Genomic DNA, 21180 nt, shown 5'->3' with positions numbered 1-21180 from the left:
ATATTAGTAAATACGAGAGAACAGAGTATAATAACTTCCACCAGCTTCGGTCATGTCACTAAATCACAAAACTCATTACCTGAGTTGGCATGATAATGCATAAGATAATATCATATGAATTCTATCATTAGTTCACTGAAAATTAGCTCTAGCTAGTTAGCAACCTCATTGCGTTATAATTATTAGTTCTATTATGAATTTTTATGATCTAACGGAAGAAGTAACTATGGTACAGTTGTTAGGGCCAGAAGACTTACTTACGGCCAGAAGCTCGGTGGTTTGAGTTACACAAGCATTTAGGCACACGCAAACCATTGATTCTTACTTAATATTGGTTGCACTTACACTGTCTTATGTAAGTACAACCATATTACACTTATGTAAGTACAACGGTATAACACTTATGTAAGTACAACGGTATTACACTTATGTAAGTACAACCGTATTACACTTATGTAAGTACAACTGTATCACACTTATTTAAGAACAACCATATAACACTTATGTAAGTACAACGGTATTACACTTATGTAAGTACAACGGTATTACACTTATGTAAGTACAACGGTATTACACTTATGTAAGTACAACCGTATTACACTTATGTAAGTACAACTGTATCACACTTATTTAAGAACAACCATATAACACTTATGTAAGTACAACGGTATTACACTTATGTAAGTACAACGGTATTACACTTATGTAAGTACAACCGTATTACACTTATGTAAGTACAACGGTATTACACTTATGTAAGTACAACTGCATTACACTTATGTAAATACAACTGTATCACACTTATGTATGTACAACCATATCACACTTATGTAAGTACAACTGTATTACACTTATGTAAGTATAACCGTATTACACTTACAAGAGTACAACTGTATTCAACTAAGCTATGCCTATATCTAAAGATATGCAAATATAAAAATGGGAATGATAAATAACAGACACACTCCTTATACAGGTAACATAACAACCATTTCTCAAGACGATTAGAAGATAACTTTATTGAATTTAGGAATTGTTACTTAATTTTTAACATTATAAATCTTTGAAAATAGAATACTTTACATAATTTGGTTTTATAACATACACAACTATAAAGGCTTATGTACAAAATTCTAACATGATTCTGTGAACAAACAGATAATCACAAGCTAGAATTCTATCAAAATTAGATATAATCCATATGCGCTACAATGCTAAATAGCCTTAGATCTGACTTACTACCCTTGGATTCCTTCCCTTTGTCAAGTTGCACAGAATCTACTAAAACTTTTACTCAAGCCTTTTTAGGTTTTTAACAAAATTAAAACAACTTAATTATTATCTGATTTCTTATACTTTTTAAAAACAATTTAAGAAGTGACTATTGAATGCCTTTCTGGTCATAAAATAACTATTATAATTCTTTTAACCATTTCTAGTTTTCAGGGCTGCATTTGAAAGATAATAAGATCACATCCACAGCTCTAATAGCCCATTTCAAGGTGGCGACAGTGCATTTGGCTCTCAACTGGATGATCACTGTTACACCTCGGTCAGGTAAGAAAACCTATTATATTAGGTATTGCAAGGAATCGTGTACCAGTCTGCTGGTACCGGTCTTACTTATTTTCATCAGCTATTCACTGTATAAACTGCATACAGTGTATACACTGTATATATAGTATATACACTGTATACACTGTATATACTCTATACAGTACTGTATACATATACTTGTGTTGGTTTGGCCACAGTCTTCCAGACCTTGTTTGACCAGGCAATGTCTGAGCCATAACATTGATTTTTGTACTCATCATGGAGATCATAGAGGCTGTAGACATTATACTGTATTATTCAAGCAAGGGTCTTGCCCAGGGAATGCCAAAAAAGGGAGCGGTAGGTGGGGATCAAACTTTCATCGTCACTCTGCAGATGCCCTACCAACTGCGCCGTTTGTACATGCACATATATAGCACTTTTTACTACTCATCGTACCGTAACAAATATATCTGCTTATCGTTGTGAACAGCAGTAGCTAAGGTGAAGGTGGGTGAAATAATTGGGGTGATATGGTATAGCAACTTGCATTATTTAATATCTGATGACGTGTAGTCAGAGGCCTTATCCATTGGGTAATTGAAAACGTTCTGGTAGAGAAGTAATTATGTTATTGATGTTTATGTTTTGGTTTTTGAAGGCTACGCAGGTCAGCCAGTCAGTATAGAGCTGACAAACAAATGAACAAACATTTTTTTATTTGTATATATACTAGCTGTGCCACCCGGCGTTGCCCGTGTAATAGAAGAGTCTTTGGACAGAAAATTGATTTGTATTTAATATATAACAACATTTTCCATTCTAACTTTCAAACTACATATCATGAGAAAAGTGTTTTGTCTTATAAACAATGAGAAGTATTGAGAGTTTTGCTATTAGCCAGTTTAATAAGTGAGCGAACAGCTTCTCATGACGTTATGCTATGACCTGCGTCATACGCAAAGCAGTTAGGTGTTTGCTCTCATATAATGACTTATATTGGCAAGCTAGCAATTCGATTTCTGTAGTCTAGTGGGTCATCAGACTGGTGAACGGCAAGGCCTGATATCAAATCGTCTTCGGTATAGAATATTTATTCCAAGATTTTAAGACCTATAACCGGACAATCAATGCTACAAACATACGACAAACTTTGAGAAATAGATATATAGAAGATACAGACATACCTTGAGATACAAGTGCCCCAACATACGAGAAATCAACAAAGGAGCAGAATTTCGAGTGTTTTTTCCTTCACATACGAGTAGTCCTTGGGATACAAGCATCCGAGCCGGTTGCCGATGGAAACTAAATGGCCAAGTATGCGAAAAGCCGCTTTCGAGAACAGCATTGCTCGGTCTTTCTCCTCGAATCAGTTTAAAAAAAGTTTTTAAAAGGTTGGCTAAAAGTTATAGGAAAAGTGAGACTAAAAGTGCCAAACTGAAAACGGAGAACAAAAACATAAGACGACAAAATCAAAGTAAGTTTAGTAAAAGATTAACAATTAGCTGTAACTGTGTGTTTAGTAAGATAAATTCATGTAAATTAGATTAAACGTTTTTGTTACATAACGTCACAACAGTTTAGCGCACTGAACGAGATGCTGTCCAGTCTCTCAGACCGCCATTAGCCACCTTAAAGACCTTAGCCTGTTTTGAAGAGAAAAACTCACAGTAGTTTACATAGTAATGTTACATTTTATTGCAGATTTTAACAACTAAATAGGAACTTGTTAGTTTATGAGCGTAGGCACTGAATTACAACAATTGAAAACGCGTGTTTCACATAATATCCTGTTTTATGTGTTTTTTTGCAGTATGGTAACAGATTAATTTTTATTTAGTTATACTATATAGGAAATGGTGCCTTGAGACACAAGTAAATTGACATACGAGCTTAGTTCCAGAACGCATTAGGCTCGTATGTCGAGATATGACTTTATATAGATAACCTCATCTATAACTTTAGTTAATCTAAAGTTTTTGTGGGGAAAACTATGTTTTTGTAATCATTTTAATTGGTGTTTAAAAAGTCTGCAGAGATGGAACATGTAATGATGAAGATGGAGAAGACTGCAGCACGTGCCCGAGTGATTGTGGTAAATGTCCTCTGACCGTTGGTGAACTCTCTGCTATAATCGCTGTGGCCATCATAGTTGCCAGCATCATTCTGATCGGAGTTGCAGTGAGTATATCCAGCCGTGGTAGTCTTGGTCTACCACAGACTGCTCGCAACAATAAGCTCAAAGTTTTACATAAAATCTGTCATAGGTTTGGTAGTTATGGTAACGGTAAGTAATACATAGCAAAACTGTGAACGATAATAATTTATTTTATTTGACTTATCATCATCATTGTTTCTATTAAAAACGTATAAGTTAGGTCAAGCAGTAAATGTTATGGAGGTGGTAGAGTAGTCAGAGTTTTTTGTTTCTCTCTTTTTCAGCATTTTTGTGTACTGTTACAAATGAGTCATTTATATTGTGTAGCATGCGCAGGATACTAGTGACATGTAATAGCAAGAGGCAGTTGAAGATATCATGCTAACCTCCATATATATGTTTTAGTATTTGAAGTACACAAACAACAAACTGCTTTGGGATGAAAGCTGGATTGTTAATTATACAGATATCAAATACACAGGTAACCATATAAACTAAAATGCTTACCAAGTTGTTATGTATTTTTGTCTTGTGTTTCTAGAAAATTCAATTCTCTAATTTTAATATCAAAGGACTAACAACTATATTTTACATCTTGTAATAATGCCAGTGTTAAATGCATTAACAAAATTGAATTAGTTTTTATCTGTAGCTCAAGTGTTATTCAATATTTCATTCCAAGTAGAGTAGAGGTAGTTTGAAACTAAACAGAATCATTAAAAGTTCATTGAACACTGATATAAGTTGGCGTATTGTATGAATAGTCACTAATTTGGCTGTCTATTTAGATATACATTTGCTTTAACTAAAACCGATGGCAAGTTGGGCTTCCAGCAATTGTCCAAATCAAGCGTTGGATGAACGCAAATGCTAGAAATGATTTATAGCACAAAGTAACATCTATTTTAGTAATCTAATAGTATATCTATTTTGCTGTCTACTTTATACATTGTGCCTTGAACTCTCTGTAACTTCATTGTGTGTAGATACATAAAAAGTCATTTGTGAGTCAAGAAGAGTTTTACTTACTTTATCTGTTAGGCTTGTATTTGCACCCCTCATTCTTATAACTTGTGTCAGTCAACTGACAGTAGCGGACAATACAAGACTAACAGATAAGTATAACTGTCTCCTTAACCAACTTGTATTGTTCAATATCCTGCTGAGCACCACAATTGCAGTATTACTTTTATCTTACGATTACATAACTAGTTTTACAGATAGTATCTTAGATGCATGTAAGAATTGGTGTGTGTCTAGAACTCTAGATTTTTGAGAAGTTTGTTTAAACTTCATGTAGAGAGTCGATTTTTTAAACGCACTCCGTAAAACTCATATGAACATGCTCTTTGCTTTTATTTCCTTACTGATTTGCCAAGAAGGCGTTGGAAAGGTGAAGCAGGCAGATCTATAGATAGCTCTCTATCACTTACTAAATGTCAAGATTAGTGGTTACGAGTTGCGGTTTTCTCTATTTTAGAAGAACCACCTGGAGCTGTTGGTAACAGTTTGCACAATATGACGGAACCTATAAAAACACCTGTTCATGTTGCAAACATCATAGATAAAGGAGGGCATAAGAACATTGGCATGTAGTAAGTTTCTATTCTACTAGCTGAGATACAATTGATTTGTGTAGCTTCAGTATTGTGTCTAGTATAGAGAGTTCTGCACAAGAGTCTTATCAATTAGACAATAAAGATAAGCAACTATTAAAATAAATGTACATAATAGTATGTATTATCTCAGTCACTTTTTGTGTAGTTCTCAAGGTTTAACTGCACAAAGACATTCTAGAAGAGTTATCTCTACATGTCTATGCACATCAGCCATACATGTAAAATCATAGCAGATACCTGATATTAACATGATTGTACCAAAATTTAAAAATGAATTACACTTTTGCTAAACTTGTGGTCAAGCGGCATATAAAGATATTTGATAGGGAAACCTTCATTGGCACGGTACAACTTAGAATGAACCAGTACTGCCATTTGTTGTCACTATTGGCAATGTAGATGGGCTTTAGTACAATGCCATTTACCTCTCCTTGTTTTAATATTAAAACAATTTATTATTTTATTTATTGACTATTTGACAGTAGTAGGTAAAGATCAGATGGTTCTAGAGGACAAGTTGTTATACAATTGTTTTTTATCAGATACAGCAAGTGCTAGTTGTTTGACATATTCAAGTCTAACAAAAATCCTCTTTTTGCTAACTCTTTGTGTACATCGAGGTTTATAGGTAATCTGACTTATCTTGCCTATTTGACCTTTGACCTTTGCCTGGGAAAGTAGTTCCCTTACAATGAATATCAGCTTATGCATTTATTGGTTTTTAGTAATGGAGAGCTACACTACTTAAAGAGGGTCAATAAGAAAGGATTCAAGCTGACCAAGCAGATTAGAACTGAAGTTCGGCAGATTAGGTAACTAGTATGAACTCTAAGGTCACATAAAGCAACATTCACTTCGCAACTCTCCAAAATATACCAGAGTATGCAAGAAGTTTCAAACAATTCTAGTTTTCTCTGTCCACACAAAGAAATTTAGCATTGTTTCAACCTCATGCTAGTCTTTGTGCAAATGAATTTATCAAATTTTAAAGTTTTATTCAGTTTAGTGCTTTGACAATTAATTAAGATAAATCAAAGACTATAAATTGGAATTTTTTAAAATATTTATTTTAAGCTTTCTCATAATTTAAATTTATTTTTAAAATATTTGCTATAAAGTCATGCAAGATTTATTTTGAGAAAAGCATTGTTGGTTGTATATTTGAATTTTGTAGGAGATTTGATCATACAAATGTGACACAATTTGTTGGGGCGTGTGTGAAAGTTCCCAATATTTTTATTCTCTCCAAGTTCTGCTCCAAAGGAAACCTGGCTAAAGTCTTAACAGCTAAGAACATACCATTAAGTTGGGCTTTCAGGTAAGCTGTGTCGTGAGTAACATAATTCATAGCAGACAGATTGACATACTGCTTACAACTTTTTCAACAAAATTTCATAGTAGTCGATTAACCTGATATGCTCAGTTTGTATGATCTCTGAGAGTTCTAAATGAAATCAACAACTCAACTACCTAAACGGTAGAGACTACCATAATACTCCATGGCCTGTACCCATCACAAAACCATCTTTATTGTGCTATATAGTGCAACGCCATATTGGGCTCCTCATCTTATGACGGTGTGTAATCACCTGAGCAAGTTATATTGATACATCAAAAACAACTTACTATTTTATTACATATATCACATTTGCTATCCACTAAAGCCATTTTGTACGCTTCACCCCTCCTAACACTACTTTTACAGCACATTGCAACTTCTCATACACAGAACTGGTGATAAGAGTTTAATAAAATTGTGATAGCTCATAGTCAGCTGTGATGAATGAGAGTTTCCAATACAGTCAAACCTTGGTTTATATAAACTCCGCAACTGACAGTTTTAACATACAAAGAAAATATTAGAATGATATAACTTCTTATGAATTAACTGTCGTCTTCATCTCCTTGACAGGTTCTCTTTTGCCACAGATATAATAAGTGGACTTTCATATCTGCATTCTCATGAAGTCTGTCATGGGAGGCTCCATCTTCAGAACTGCCTCGTTGATGATCGATGGAGTGTCAAAATCTCTGGTTAGAGCAGCTTTTATGCTATTTAATTCCTTGAGTATTTATATATCGTTTCTATGTTTATTTATTATGTTTGAACAGATTGATTGTTACTGTTATTATATTGTATTTCCACATCCACTGTATTCATGCATCTCAAGTCTATTCAAAGCTGCCAGATAATGGCTTGCTGTGTTGTTTAGAAGTTATATTGATGAAGTAAGATTTGATCAATAAGCCATAGAGAAGTCAGCAGTTGAAGATTAAATGTAGAAATGGAAAAGTCTATGATCTTCTGTATGAGACTAAAACTCCGAATAATGCCAGAGTCTGTGTTCTTCTTTGGCATTGCCTCTTGGCTCAACAATACTATGCTTAACACAATTACATAAAGAGACTTGAATAATCTATAGGGTAGCCGTATTCTATACCATCGAAATATGCTAGATTTCTATTGACAATATATCTATGCATATGCTACATCTTTCTATGCTTAGCTGTTGATTGTATCTATGCATATGCTATGTTTATTTACATGCAATAGTTATTATTAAGCCATATACATACATGTAATATAACTATGAGTGATTTGGGTTACTTGAGTCTAGTCACTAGAGTCTGTGCTTACGTGAGATTTACACGTTTACTATATCTAGTTGTAGACATCTAGACATAGACTACACTGAGGTTTGGCCTACATATATAAGCCATTGTTGTGATATTATATTTATAATATACATGTTTATAATATATATATTTATGTATACATATACATTGATTTATATATACAGAAATATATATACTTGGGCCATATTTACAGAAATGTTATATCTCTATATCAGCTTCATAGATGCATATGGCATATCTTCAATGAACACAACATTATTTTCATTGAACAATTATAGATTTTGGTGTGCCGAGTCTAAGATCCACAGAGTCCACTTCCGTCTCTCAGCAATCTTATCAAAGATTCAAAATATGGAAAGCGCCCGAGCTAAAACATGGGTGTATGAGTTTGGAAGGAGACATGTTCTCATACGGTATCCTCATGATGCAGATATCAACGAGGACTGTGCTGCCAAAGAAGAATGTGAGTTTAATATTCCAGCATAAACGGATCATTTACCAAAGTTAAATACTAACGAAACATATCTAACATACATATCGTCAAAATCATAGAGTTACTCATACACAACAGTAACAGAATAAAGCAAATGCACGTAGTAGACGCAGCTCATAACCGAACAGCACACAGGATACATGTATTTAGTCTCCAATTGTAGTGGTATTGGTTAACCTTCATTATTCATTAACTATCTATATATAGTATTTTAGTTTTTCTTTGCTGAAATTCTGTTGAGATGTAGAACGTGGCTGCATACTTAATGTAAGTGTAAAAATAACTTGACTTCATCTTGTTATCACTGATTTAGACAGCAAATTTGGAGGAATTGAAGATGGATTGGAAGAATGCTCTTGTGAGGAATGAACTGAGTTGTGATGAAAAATGTCCTTGTCCTAGCCCTGTTGGTGTGGTGAGTATCCCCTAGCCCTGTTGCCGTGGTGGGTATCTCCTAGCCCTGTTGGCGTGGTGAGTATCTCCTACATCTGTTAACATGATGAATATCTCCTCGCCCTGTTGGCGTGGAGAGTATCTCCTAAATCCGTTAACATGGTGAGTATCTCCTAGCCCTGTTGGTGTGGTGAGTATTCCTTAGCCCTGTTGGCGTGGTGAGTATCTCCTACATCTGTTAACATAGTGAATACCTCCTAGTCTGAATAAAATGGTGAGTATCCCCTAGTACTATTAACCTGGTGAGTATCCCTTGTAGGCTACTGATACATGTAGCATGGTGAGTACTCCCTAGTACTATTAGCATGGTTAGTATCTCCTACCTCTGTTAACATGGTGAGTATCACCTAGTCCTGCTAACGTGGTTGGTATCACCTAGTCCTGTTAACATGGTTAGTATCTCTTACGTCTGTTAATATGATGAATATCTCCAAGTCCTGTTAACCTAGTGAGTATCTCCTAATCTTCTTAACATGGTGAGCATCACCTAGTCCTGTTAACATAGTGAGTATCACCTAGTCCTGTTAACATGGTATCTCTTAGCCTTTAACATGATATATAGCACATATTCGACCCAATATTCCTTGGAAGCATGAGTTAGTTATAGATTGAAATACTTCCAATAATATTAGTGTTGGTCTAGCTCTGATAAGCACTTGTTTGCATATTTTTATACAAGACCATGATTCCTATTTGCAGGCTGTTGAATCCTGTTTAGAAATGAGGGCGAGTCTCCGTCCATCAGCAACACTGATGAAAAGGCAGATGAAAACCATCAACCCAAATAAGATGAATGCTGTCGACCTGATGATGCTCATGGTGAGCTCTTCTTCTTAGTACAAGTAGTGTCAATGCTGATCATCTCCGCCAAAAACCTCTTTTTGTCGTACTCTCTTCACTCCTGAAGAAGTATATTTCGTATTTACTAATATTGCTAGCTGAATACCCGACATTGCACTTGTAATAAAAAGTTTTTTGCCCAGAAAGATCATTTTTATTTAACATCCAACACTCGCCATTGTAACTTTTAAATGAATGTGTTTGTTTATTTTTCAATTATTTATTAATTCAAATATTTAAAAGTTTCAAGCATAGCTAAAACAAATTATTGAAAAACATTTCCTATTTATGCTAGACATTCGTTCATGATTTAAAACAGCTTATAAACAGTGGCAGGTAAAGTAGTTGCCATCGGCTAAGGTTTTGCCAAATTTATTTGAGTAATTTAAGCTAGTAACTTAAGCTAGTCTAAATCTGTATACATGTATTCATCTCAGTGTTTCTCTGTCGTCTGTCCAGTTATAACGATAAAATTTTAGGAATGAGAAATCCGCATCACACTGGATTTGAACTCAGAACATCCTGGTCTGCAGACCAGCAAGCGAATCCGGTACATCAAGTTGTCATTGCCATACCATGACTTTATAGGGCAGATACTTATGCATTGTTTGCAAAAATACTAGCACACTTCAAGTTCATGATTGCGTTGTAGATCATCACTCGTAACGTCACAAACTAGCTTCAGATGTAGGACACGGCTCTTATTATAGTAAGTGACTAGCTTTGCTAGCTAAGTTACTCAAATTCATTGGGTAATTATTTTATTACTTGTGCAATACCGGGCATTCAGCTAGTCTTTACAATACTAAGAGCCGAGTCCGTTAGTCTGAAGCCAGCTTGTGCTTACAAGTGTGCTGATAATCATTACATGATCTCTCACGCAATCATGATCTTCAAGCGCGCTAGCATTAACCAATAGTATATTAACAGGTAAAATAAGTATGTGAACAATTATTCCATAGTATGGCAAGGACAGCATAGTGTAATGGATAGAAAGCCTGTTTGCAGAACGGGTGTTTTCGAGTTCAATTCTAGAGCGAAGCAGGTTTTTCATTCCTAGTTTTTATTTGCTATGACTGGACACACAAATGACAGTCAACAGACACTCGCATTTATATATTTACTAGCTGTGTCTCCCGGTGTTGCCCGGGTATTAAAAATCAGCTTATAAACAATGAAAAGTGATGAGTTTTGCTTACCACTTGTTGGCAGGCAACTCTCCAGCAAATGGCAGGCCATTGCCAAGTGGCCTGGCACATTGCCAATGGAAAATTCCACTAAGCTAGTTAGTAAGCTTCAAATTCCGGTAGGCAATGACATTGCGCCAACATTGTTGCCCAGCTAGGCTATTCTAATAATAGCTATTAATAGCCGGAATGCAGACAGATATACAACATACAGACATACAGATATACTTTAAGAAATATATATATATAGACTAGCTGTACTACCAGGCGTTGCCCAGGTAATAAAAAGTCTTTGAACCGAAAATTATTTGTATTTAGCATATAACAATATTTGTCATTCTAATTTTCAAACTACATTTCATGAGAGAAGTGTTTTGTGTAGTTGAAATAAATTAAGAGAGAAAATAAAAATAACTGTAAAGGTTTTCCAACATTTTCAAACAACTGTAACTTTCAAACTTTATATCATGAGAAAAGCGTTTTGTGCAGAACAACTCAATTAAAAGTAAATAAAACAACTGTAAAGGTTTTCAAACCACTGTAAATTTAAAATTTCATAACTTTCAGTGACGTACAGTATATCTTTTAATAACGTATAGTGGAACCTCAGTTCTCAAACATAATCCGTTTCAGAAGGTTGTTCGAAAACCGAGTTGTTCAAAACTCGAAACAATTTTTTCCATTAGAATAAATTTAGCTAAATTTTAATCCGTTCCAAGGCAAAAAATAACTTCGGTAAAGTATTTTTTCAACATTTTACACCCTAAACTGTACTGTATACTGCATACTATGAATAAAAACAGGCAGATATAGATCGTGTTTAATTTTAATAAAAGATTTTCTATTTATGGTGATGGTAAAAGAAAACAAAAGTAAACATTTCGTATGTTGGCCTCTTAAAACATCAAAAACATTAAAGGTTAAGATACAATACTAAAAATGTTAAAAATTGATAATGAAACAGCAAAAAATGCAACAAATCAGTTACATCAAAAATCGTAAGAAAAAAAGAATATAAACAGCAATGGCATGTTTACTTCACATCTTTAAAGGAGAATCCTCTTCCAAAACAATTTAGGGTAACTCGACTGAAGGGGTTATCTCCCTAACAAATTTCTTCGGTAGACGAGACGTCGTCCCAGATGGTTCCTCCCTTTTTGTAAAGAATTTATGAAGTGTAAAAAGCTTCTTCGTTTGTTAACGAACGTTTCCACGCCGTTTCCGGAGCTGTTCTAATTCCAATGCGCATGCTCTGGTGTGGTCGAGAACCAAATTTATGTTCGCGATCTGAGAGGAACAAATCTCAAAATCTTTGGTCGAAAACCGAGTTGGTCGAGAAATGAAGCGTTCGAGAACCGAAGTTTCACTATATAATCCGTACACAAATCACCAAATTTTAAGTTTGAGATAAATTATTCTCGACATCGGGGGCCGAATAAATTAGTCGTAATGAAAAAAACAAATGAGCATTGCGTTGCATATGCTTGAATCCCAAAATATTTCTGAACGGGAGCATCGTAACTCATGGATGCAAGGCTAAAATAATTAGCGCGCACATGGTGTTTCCGTTATATGAAAACGTAACTGATGACTATGGTGTTCTAGCTCAGCGGTAGAGCATCCGGATAAGAAACTTGTCAATGCATTCGTCGTGAGTTCAAATCCATTGGTACATGAAATTTTAATATCAAGATTTTAAGATCTATAGCCGGAATGACACACAGATCCACATATCCACAGACATACTTTGAAAAATATATATATATGGACTTGCTGTGCTATCCGGCAACGCCTGAGTATTAAAAATCAGCTTAGAAGTAATGAGACTTGCTTGCCACTTGCTATTAGTCTGGGGGATTGCCAATGGAAAATTTTAGTAAACCAACTAATAACAATCACTTACTTACACAATCACCCTGTGTTTTTATGCAAAGGTATGCATACCCAACATACCGTTGGGTATGTGCTCTCATACAGCGACTTATATCGGCATGCTGACATTTCATTCTCTGTGGCCTATTGGATAGGGTGTAGGACTGGCAAACGGTAGAGTCCGAAATCAAATCTTCTTCGGTACCGATTCTTTATTCTAAGATTTTTATAGCTATAGCCGGAATGACACACAGCTCCACATACACACGTAGTTTGAGAAATATAGATTAAACTTCATATAGAGGAGTCAATTCCAAGTGTTAGCGGGCAAATAAGAGCTTTGTACTAAACTATGTAGAAGAAAAGTAAGACAAAAGATTTTTAAAAGAGAGTTTCTATTTGAAGCATCTTCAACTAAATGAACGAACTCTTCTCAAATAGCAGTTTTTATTGTCATATGATAATCCATACCTTGACTAATAGATAGGCTAAACCGTAGAACTTCAGTTATATCATGATGTTCCCCTCATAACCAAGTTCTCTTTTCGATGTATTCCAAGAGGTGAGGCTTTCTTTCTTGTTCCCCTCATAACCTAGTTCTCTTTTCGATGTATTCCAAGAGGTGAGGCTTTCTTTCTTGTTCCCCTCATAACCAAGTTCTCTTTTCGATGTATTCCAAGAAGTGAGGCTTTTTTTCTTGTTCCCCTCATAACCTAGTTCTCTTTTAGATGTATTCCAAAAGGTGAGGTTTTCTTTCTTGATCCCCTCATAACCTAGTTCTCTTTTCGATGTATTCCAAGAGGTGAGGCTTTCTTTCTCGTTCCCCTCATAACCTAGTTCTCTTTTCGATGTATTCCAAGAAGTGAGGCTTTCTTTCTCGTTCCCCTCATAACCTAGTTCTCTTTTTGATGTATTTAGAGTGGTGAGGCGTTCTTTCTTGTTCCCCTCATAACCAAGTTCTCTTTTCAATGTATTCCAAGAAATGAGGCTTTCTTTCTTGTTCCCCTCATAACCTAGTTTTCTTTTCGATGTATTCCAAGAAGTGAGGCTTTCTTTCTCGTTCCCCTCATAACCTAGTTCTCTTTTCGATGTATTCAGAGAGGTGAGGCTTTCTTTCTTGTTCCCCTCATAACCAAGTTCTCTTTCCAATGTATTCCAAGAGGTGAGGCTTTCTTTCTTGTTCCCTTCATAACCTAGTTCTCTTTTCGATGTATTCCAAGGAGTGAGGCTTTCTTTCTTGTTCCCCTCATAACCTAGTTCTCTTTTCGATGTATTCCAAGAGGTGAGGCTTTCTTTCTCGTTCCCCTCATAACCTAGTTCTCTTTTCGATGTATTCCAAGAAGTGAGGCTTTCTTTCTCGTTCCCCTCATAACCTAGTTCTCTTTTTGATGTATTTAGAGTGGTGAGGCGTTCTTTCTTGTTCCCCTCATAACCAAGTTCTCTTTTCAATGTATTCCAAGAAATGAGGCTTTCTTTCTTGTTCCCCTCATAACCTAGTTTTCTTTTCGATGTATTCCAAGAAGTGAGGCTTTCTTTCTCGTTCCCCTCATAACCTAGTTTTCTTTTTGATGTATTCAGAGAGGTGAGGCTTTCTTTCTTGTTCCCCTCATAACCAAGTTCTCTTTCCAATGTATTCCAAGAGGTGAGGCTTTCTTTCTTGTTCCCTTCATAACCTAGTTCTCTTTTCGATGTATTCCAAGGAGTGAGGCTTTCTTTCTTGTTCCCCTCATAACCTAGTTCTCTTTTCGATGTATTCCAAGAGGTGAGGCTTTCTTTCTTGTTCCCCTCATAACCTAGTTTTCTTTTTGATGTATTCAGAGAGGTGAGGCTTTCTTTCTTGTTCCCTTCATAACCAAGTTCTCTTTTCGATGTATTTCGGGAAGTGAGCCCCTCTTTCTTGACCAGTGGTTTTTGAAAGTTTCAATATATGTACTTTTTGGTAAGACAGCAGCTGCGTGGTACTCGTGGTCTAATATCTAAAGCTCCAAGTCTATGAATAACAAGTTGAAGTTTTATTCCTGGATAGGTCATTAATGGTGATAGGAAGGGAGGTCAGCTATATATTGCTCTTTCCACCAATCCACCAATGAACAATACAGATTATTATACTGTGGCCCTGAATGGAGGTCTGTTGAAAGATGAAAGGAAAGTGTTACATTCTTTGGTGATTGTTATAAAGCTAATCACTAGTCACAAGTTTACATGGAACCGTCGGTCTCAATCTTGTTGTGAATTTAAAGTTGGGCTTGTCATAGAGGTTAGCTATAACAAACCACCTGCTCACACCTACAGACCCTTGTTACCCACTTCCTAGCATTTGATTACCGGTACTTCATTTATCTGACATGAATAAAAATTACTGCGAGTAATGTAAAAATAAGCAATTGAACTTTTGTCAAACTTTGCTCCAATCTTCTGTCTACATCATCACATCTCACAACCTAACTGAACTTGATACCAAAGCTGACCAGTTTATTTACAGTACATACAATTCAGGAATTCAGCTGAAAAGCTGTTCTATGGCTTTGATAGTATAACAATATATAACAGTATGAACAATGAACAGTGTCATGTAAATTATATAGCGTAAAAGTGCACATTATATAAATTGTTGCAATGCACACTACACACTTAGAATATGATTACTTCAAGCAGCCAGCCCAAAGATACATTATGTCTCAGGAATATACAAGCCATCAGAACCAGAGCTGGCACCAAGTGTTTGTTCTGTAGATGGAAAAGTACTCGAAGCATCTGGAGCTGATGGTGGCGGAGAAAACACAAGACCTTCAGGCTGAAAAGAAGAGAACAGATGAACTTCTTCATAGTCAGCTGCTTAGAATATTTTAAATCTCTAAAATGTTTAAAATTTTATTAGCTCAAAACTGCTTTGAATATAGGTTAAAGTTAATGGATACGCCTTGATTCCTTTCACTCACAGACCCTGTAGAATACGCAACAACCTACAATAAAACATATGAGTAACAGTAGTGATTAATAACATCTGTGAAACTCACAGAATATATAGACACAATACGCTTTGATAAACTTACAATTAATCACTTGTTGTTGTCTGTCAACGGCTGGGCTTTTAGTCTACCTTGTGAAATTCTTTTTATAGCAGAAGACAGGCTTTCTCCTCATACAGAGGCTGATCATCCTTTGTGTATAATAGCATTACTTTGTACAATTTACATGGTGAAACCTTAGCAACACAAAATGTGAATCTAAACTCGTTCCTGAGCTCTTTTTATAGAAGCTATTGCCAAAAAATAAAATGAAAGGGCATATTGACAGATGCTGACTTAAAAATGTCATAAGTCAGCACTTTTCAATATGCTCTTTAGTCTTATTTCTTGGCAATAGCTTCCATTAGTTTAGCTTACAACTACTTGTATTCCACACTTCTATTGCTTAGCTATGTTGCCAAAGCAAGTGGCAGATGATCTACGGATGGGACGCCCTGTGAATGCTGATGAGTTTGAAAGTTGTACAGTCTTCTTCAGTGATATTGTTGGCTTTACAACCATTTCGGGTGAGTTAAGATTATAATCTATTGCACGATTTAAATCATTATATTGAGATTAAATTGACTAATACAATAACAATGTTATTTTATTATTGTGTCGTTATACTATTCTTAATAGTAACAATGATGGCATAATTGAACATGAAATTATTTTTAATGCCAGTTGCATCACTTTAGCAAACAATATGTGACCTCTCGCGTGAAAATCGACCAAAAGTCGGCATTCACTATTGTTAGTAATGAAGCTTCGAAGTTTGCATTAGGTTTATTGGGGAGCACATGGCTATTTTGTTTATTATTTCACCCTAGACCAATCAGAGTGTGAGGAATTCATTTCTGAAGTCAAAAAGTGTTTTCATTGGCTAATTATACCGAAAATTTGCGATCGTAGTCGTTGCTATGCGATCGTGACGTCATCAAAATGGCGACTCGTGAAGATATTAAACCTTCGAAAAACTTTTTTTCTGAGGAACTTGGCACATTGCTCGATGAAATTGATGCTGAATATGGAGAAACAATGTTTAGAGATCTAGATTTTCATGTTACTGATGACCTGCAAGCTCGGATGCCCGAATTTATTGATGACAAGAAGACGATGTTGAACTTACCGAAGGATTAACTGTTATTCAATCGTATAGTACTCCGGTTAATGACTCCGAATCACCTGCTACCAGCTCATCCTATGGTGTCTGATGAACCTATTAGCTTCAGTTGCAAGCGTGACTGCATCAAAAAATTTGACAGAACTCTGATTTTCAGTCAGCTGACTTACATTAAAGGAATTTCAAAGACAAAGTAAAATTTGATTATCATGGGCCGAATTTCTACTCGAGTGGATGATGGGAACACCACAAAACCTTTCGAGCATAAGGAGAAGATCAGAAAAAGGTCAGTATGCAACTTTAAATATCATGGTGAGTCTTATTGAATTTTTTTTCTGATCTATCCTGTTTGTTTTTGGTAGTAATAGTATGGGTGTAGTAGCTTACTAGTTGCTGGTTCAGTGTATGCCTCCCCGAGTCACATAAAATTACATCCTACAATACATCACTCAGTGATCAGTCGTACTCACAGGCTTGAGTTAGGTGTGTTTTCACTCATAATTGATTGCCAGTTGCCACATGACTTATTCAATGTGTCAATGCTTGTGTGCTTATTTTTTTGCCTGCTGACATTAACCCTATGGCATGAGCAATCAATCCCTTGGTCACACGATCACTAAGCCACCAAGTCTATTACTTGTAAAAGTGTCTCAGAGTCAGAATCCGTTGCCAATCACCTCATTAGCTCATTTTTTAGATTTTTTCTAAATTAATTAGGAATTAAAGAAAATTCTAAATTAAAGGAATTTAATTTAAAGGAATTTAAGGATATAATTCTAAATTAAAGGAATTAAGAGCTTTCACAAGTTTTCATTCAGCCAAGCTTATCCCGGTACAATGACAGGTTATTCTCATAGATTGTTGTGTGTACTGTTTGCTAACCATGCTACCAGAGTCACTTTGATGCACAGCCATGTTTTTGTTTGGTTTAGGAAAAGTAAAAGTTCAGACGTATCTAGACTCCCCTGCCATGATGTATGATGTAAGACTCGAAGGTATCAATGGACTGCCGAATGTGATAAAACCTGAAGGTTTAGACTATGACCGCCAAGAATACTTGCATACTAACATTTGAGAATTTTGCCGTCTTGGCACTGAGGATTTAGTTTGCCCGACTTCATGGTAAAAGATGTAAAACGTGACCATAATATGAATTTTAGCCTTTTTCTGAGTCAGATGTGAGTAGGAATGTAATCGTGGTTTTGGGTCTGATACCCCTTGTTTTTTTTAAACTCACATTTTGGCAAAATAAACCTCAGTATGGATTTCAGATGTGATGTTAAATCTTGAAGCCTATCAGTTAGTGGTGATATACCTAGGAGCTTCTCATTTTATTCCTAATGTGCGGTTAGTGTAAAGTACGGATGCGTAAAAATGTCCAATTTTTTTCAATTTTAGAGCAGGGTTTACCAATCTTCTGTTGTCCTGACCTTAAAATGGTGTACACCAACTGTTTCAGCATGCTTACTTACCCTAGAGACCAAGTTTCACCTCAGTCAGTGAAATACAAATGGCCGTATCCAAGGATAACCTAACGTAAACAACCTATTTCTGTGTGTCGCCTCTTTATTTGCGATTTTCTCCGTTTCAGATTTTGACAGTTTTTGCTGACGTGCCTTCTGAAAATTCGCAATATCTCATGGACTACCTAAGCTAACTCAAAAATTCGAAATGCTTTAAGTTCTCCACGAAATTCTGCATCTGGCTGTGTTGCTAACTCAAAATCTGAAAATCCCTCATTTTGGTTGATTTTCACATGAGAGGTCACATATTTGATTTGTCTAGTTTCTAAGATCGACAAAGTTACTGAATAGTTAAAGGCTGAACAGAAGTATTCTTGTTAGAGAGTGGCAGTGATCTCTCCATACCAGTAACTGTTGTTGCAAGCTTTTCAGCTGATTCTAATGCTTCCTAATAATTCACTTTCTAAAATATTGAGTTATTTAAATTTTGCTGGCAAATAAATGTACGATACGGCAACATACAATGTTCATATTGGTATATTATATACTGTTTTTCAAAATTTGGTTCTCTGCCAACTTATACTAATCCACCACCACTGCTCTTTGTTGATGCAGATACTATATATCCACTAAAGCTTCACGATATGGCTATTCAATTCTTTGGTTACAATTTAGTTGATTTTAAAATCGCCACCATTTAGAGAGATATCGCCAATCATACAGATGATATAATCGTGCAATGGCAATTAATCTCGCACCTGACAATTTTCAATGTGAGCGATACTGGAACTAAAACACACAGGCCTTCTAGTCTTATTCCATGCACACGGGCGTTCATGAAATAAATGTTTCTAGTTATGACGAACACAAAACAGTTTGATTTTAAGTTAGAATAAACAAACAACTTTTAATAAAAAGTTTCCAAATTGCATAATAATATCGTGACATATTACAACTTGTCGATATCGATTTGCATAGACGATATAGTAGTATATCTACATCGATATATCGCTGATATATCGGTTTGATATTGAAAATGTTGTGTAAATTTATAATTTTTAATTCTTAACTTTTTTTCTTCTTCTAGTCGTTTTGTTTTATATCCAAACTTTCTAGCCAAAACTTTCAAACCTCACATCCCTTTAGCTGAAACATACAAACAATGAATTTGAAACAAAGTGCAATTGAAATCCCTTTTAAAACATTTCTACTAATATCGTTCCAGAAATAGGCCTAATATGTCTGCCAGAAGATGCTGTTCGACTCAATACATTACATAGAATTATTTTTGTCAAAGCGAGTTGTCTTGAAATAATAATTAACGACACAGTTACACAGGTTCTTCATTGCAGGAGCGATGTCTCCCATGGATGTGGTTGTGTTCCTAAACAAGCTCTATAGCTGTTTTGATACAGTCATCGACAAGCACGATGTTTACAAAGTGGAAACTATCGGTGATGCCTGTATGTGATGATATCTGTGACTAATATAGTTTTATGTATTCTCTTTTGACTTGCTCAACATTAGAGATAGTCAGAGCTTATTAGTGGTAACAGCTTTTCCACATTTCTCCTTTGTTGTACTTGAAATTTTTGCAAACACAGCAATTATGCGTGCTGTAGGTAAAATAGCCAGCTTTCATGTTTACAACAGCTGTACAACTTTGCAAACTTGTTTCTGTTCTTTTTTCCAACTTTGTGAAGTTATTTCTATACAATAGACATGGTTGTGAGTGGAGTGCCCATCAGGAACGGCAACAAACACGTTACTAACATCGCTGACATGGCTCTTGATCTCTTGGAACAGAGCAAGTCCTTTGTCATACCTAACATGCCAAATGAACTCTTAAGGATACGCATTGGATTGCACAGCGGTAGGTGACTGTGTTCAGGTAGCCAAGTCAGATGCCAAGGTAGCTCACTCTTTTACAATTACCTAAAAAAACTTTATGTCAATTTCACACAACTTGGTGTAACCAGTTTATACTCAGACCAACTCTAATAATAGGCCAGATTTTTCTATTATTCCATTTATCCATAAAATTACTTTATGAATCTCTTTTTAACATCAAAAATTCATGTTGTCATTCTATTTTAGTGTTCATAATATCATTCTATTGATAGCTCTATGAAACCTAACTATTCATTATCCTTTCTTATTGCTGTAGTATAATGTTATCTCTATAACATTCTACTCAGCAGTTCGTACTATTTTTATTAGTTTTCCATGAAGCCAAGCTGAAATATTATGTCTAATCAGCTGAAAAATAAATAAAAAGAATCATTGAACATAAAATATAAAATCCATAAACATAATATTGCTTGGCATGTAATAGATGTGAGACAGTACAAAAGTTTTTATGTTTAGTTAAACTACACACACATATATGTATATAAATATGTACATAAATATATATATATATATATTTATATACATTTTAAATATAAAATAAATTATAGAAAATATATAAAATATTTTAAATATAAAATTATATTTATATACATATATTTATATAACTTGTAACATAATATTTGACTGTAGGGCCAGTTTGTGCAGGTGTTGTGGGACTGAAAATGCCCCGATACTGCCTCTTTGGGGACACAGTGAATACAGCCAGCAGAATGGAGTCTACAGGAGAAGGTAACTTCACACAGACCTTATATCAGTATACTACAGCAAGTTTCATACGCCGCGAAAGTGAATGCTGTTTTAAAGAAGATTGCAGAGATGATATAAAACAACAGAATTGTCAGCAATAAATAAGCAACAGAAGTAATGGTGCAATCAC

At 35.3% G+C, this 21180-nt stretch overlaps 1 protein-coding gene across 1 annotated transcript in view; it reads left to right on the top strand.

Annotated features, from left to right (window-relative positions):
• LOC137389703 (atrial natriuretic peptide receptor 1-like) overlaps nt 1-21180 on the top strand; it is a 34130-nt gene that overhangs the window by 9618 nt on the left and 3332 nt on the right. The window contains exons 5-19 of the mRNA XM_068075782.1: nt 1440-1557; nt 3569-3720; nt 4103-4178; nt 5178-5292; nt 6042-6128; nt 6491-6634; nt 7229-7350; nt 8232-8416; nt 8760-8861; nt 9599-9718; nt 15532-15625; nt 16217-16333; nt 19745-19855; nt 20113-20265; nt 20934-21032. Of these exons, the coding sequence (XP_067931883.1) occupies nt 1440-1557; nt 3569-3720; nt 4103-4178; nt 5178-5292; nt 6042-6128; nt 6491-6634; nt 7229-7350; nt 8232-8416; nt 8760-8861; nt 9599-9718; nt 15532-15625; nt 16217-16333; nt 19745-19855; nt 20113-20265; nt 20934-21032 (1795 nt within the window). The remainder of the gene's footprint in view (nt 1-1439; nt 1558-3568; nt 3721-4102; nt 4179-5177; nt 5293-6041; nt 6129-6490; nt 6635-7228; nt 7351-8231; nt 8417-8759; nt 8862-9598; nt 9719-15531; nt 15626-16216; nt 16334-19744; nt 19856-20112; nt 20266-20933; nt 21033-21180) is intronic.

This window comes from Watersipora subatra, chromosome 1, assembly GCF_963576615.1.
Source record: "Watersipora subatra chromosome 1, tzWatSuba1.1, whole genome shotgun sequence".
NCBI classification, from domain to species: domain Eukaryota; kingdom Metazoa; phylum Bryozoa; class Gymnolaemata; order Cheilostomatida; family Watersiporidae; genus Watersipora; species Watersipora subatra.
Note: the sequence above shows the minus strand (reverse complement) of the source record. Positions and strands in the feature narration are given on the sequence as shown.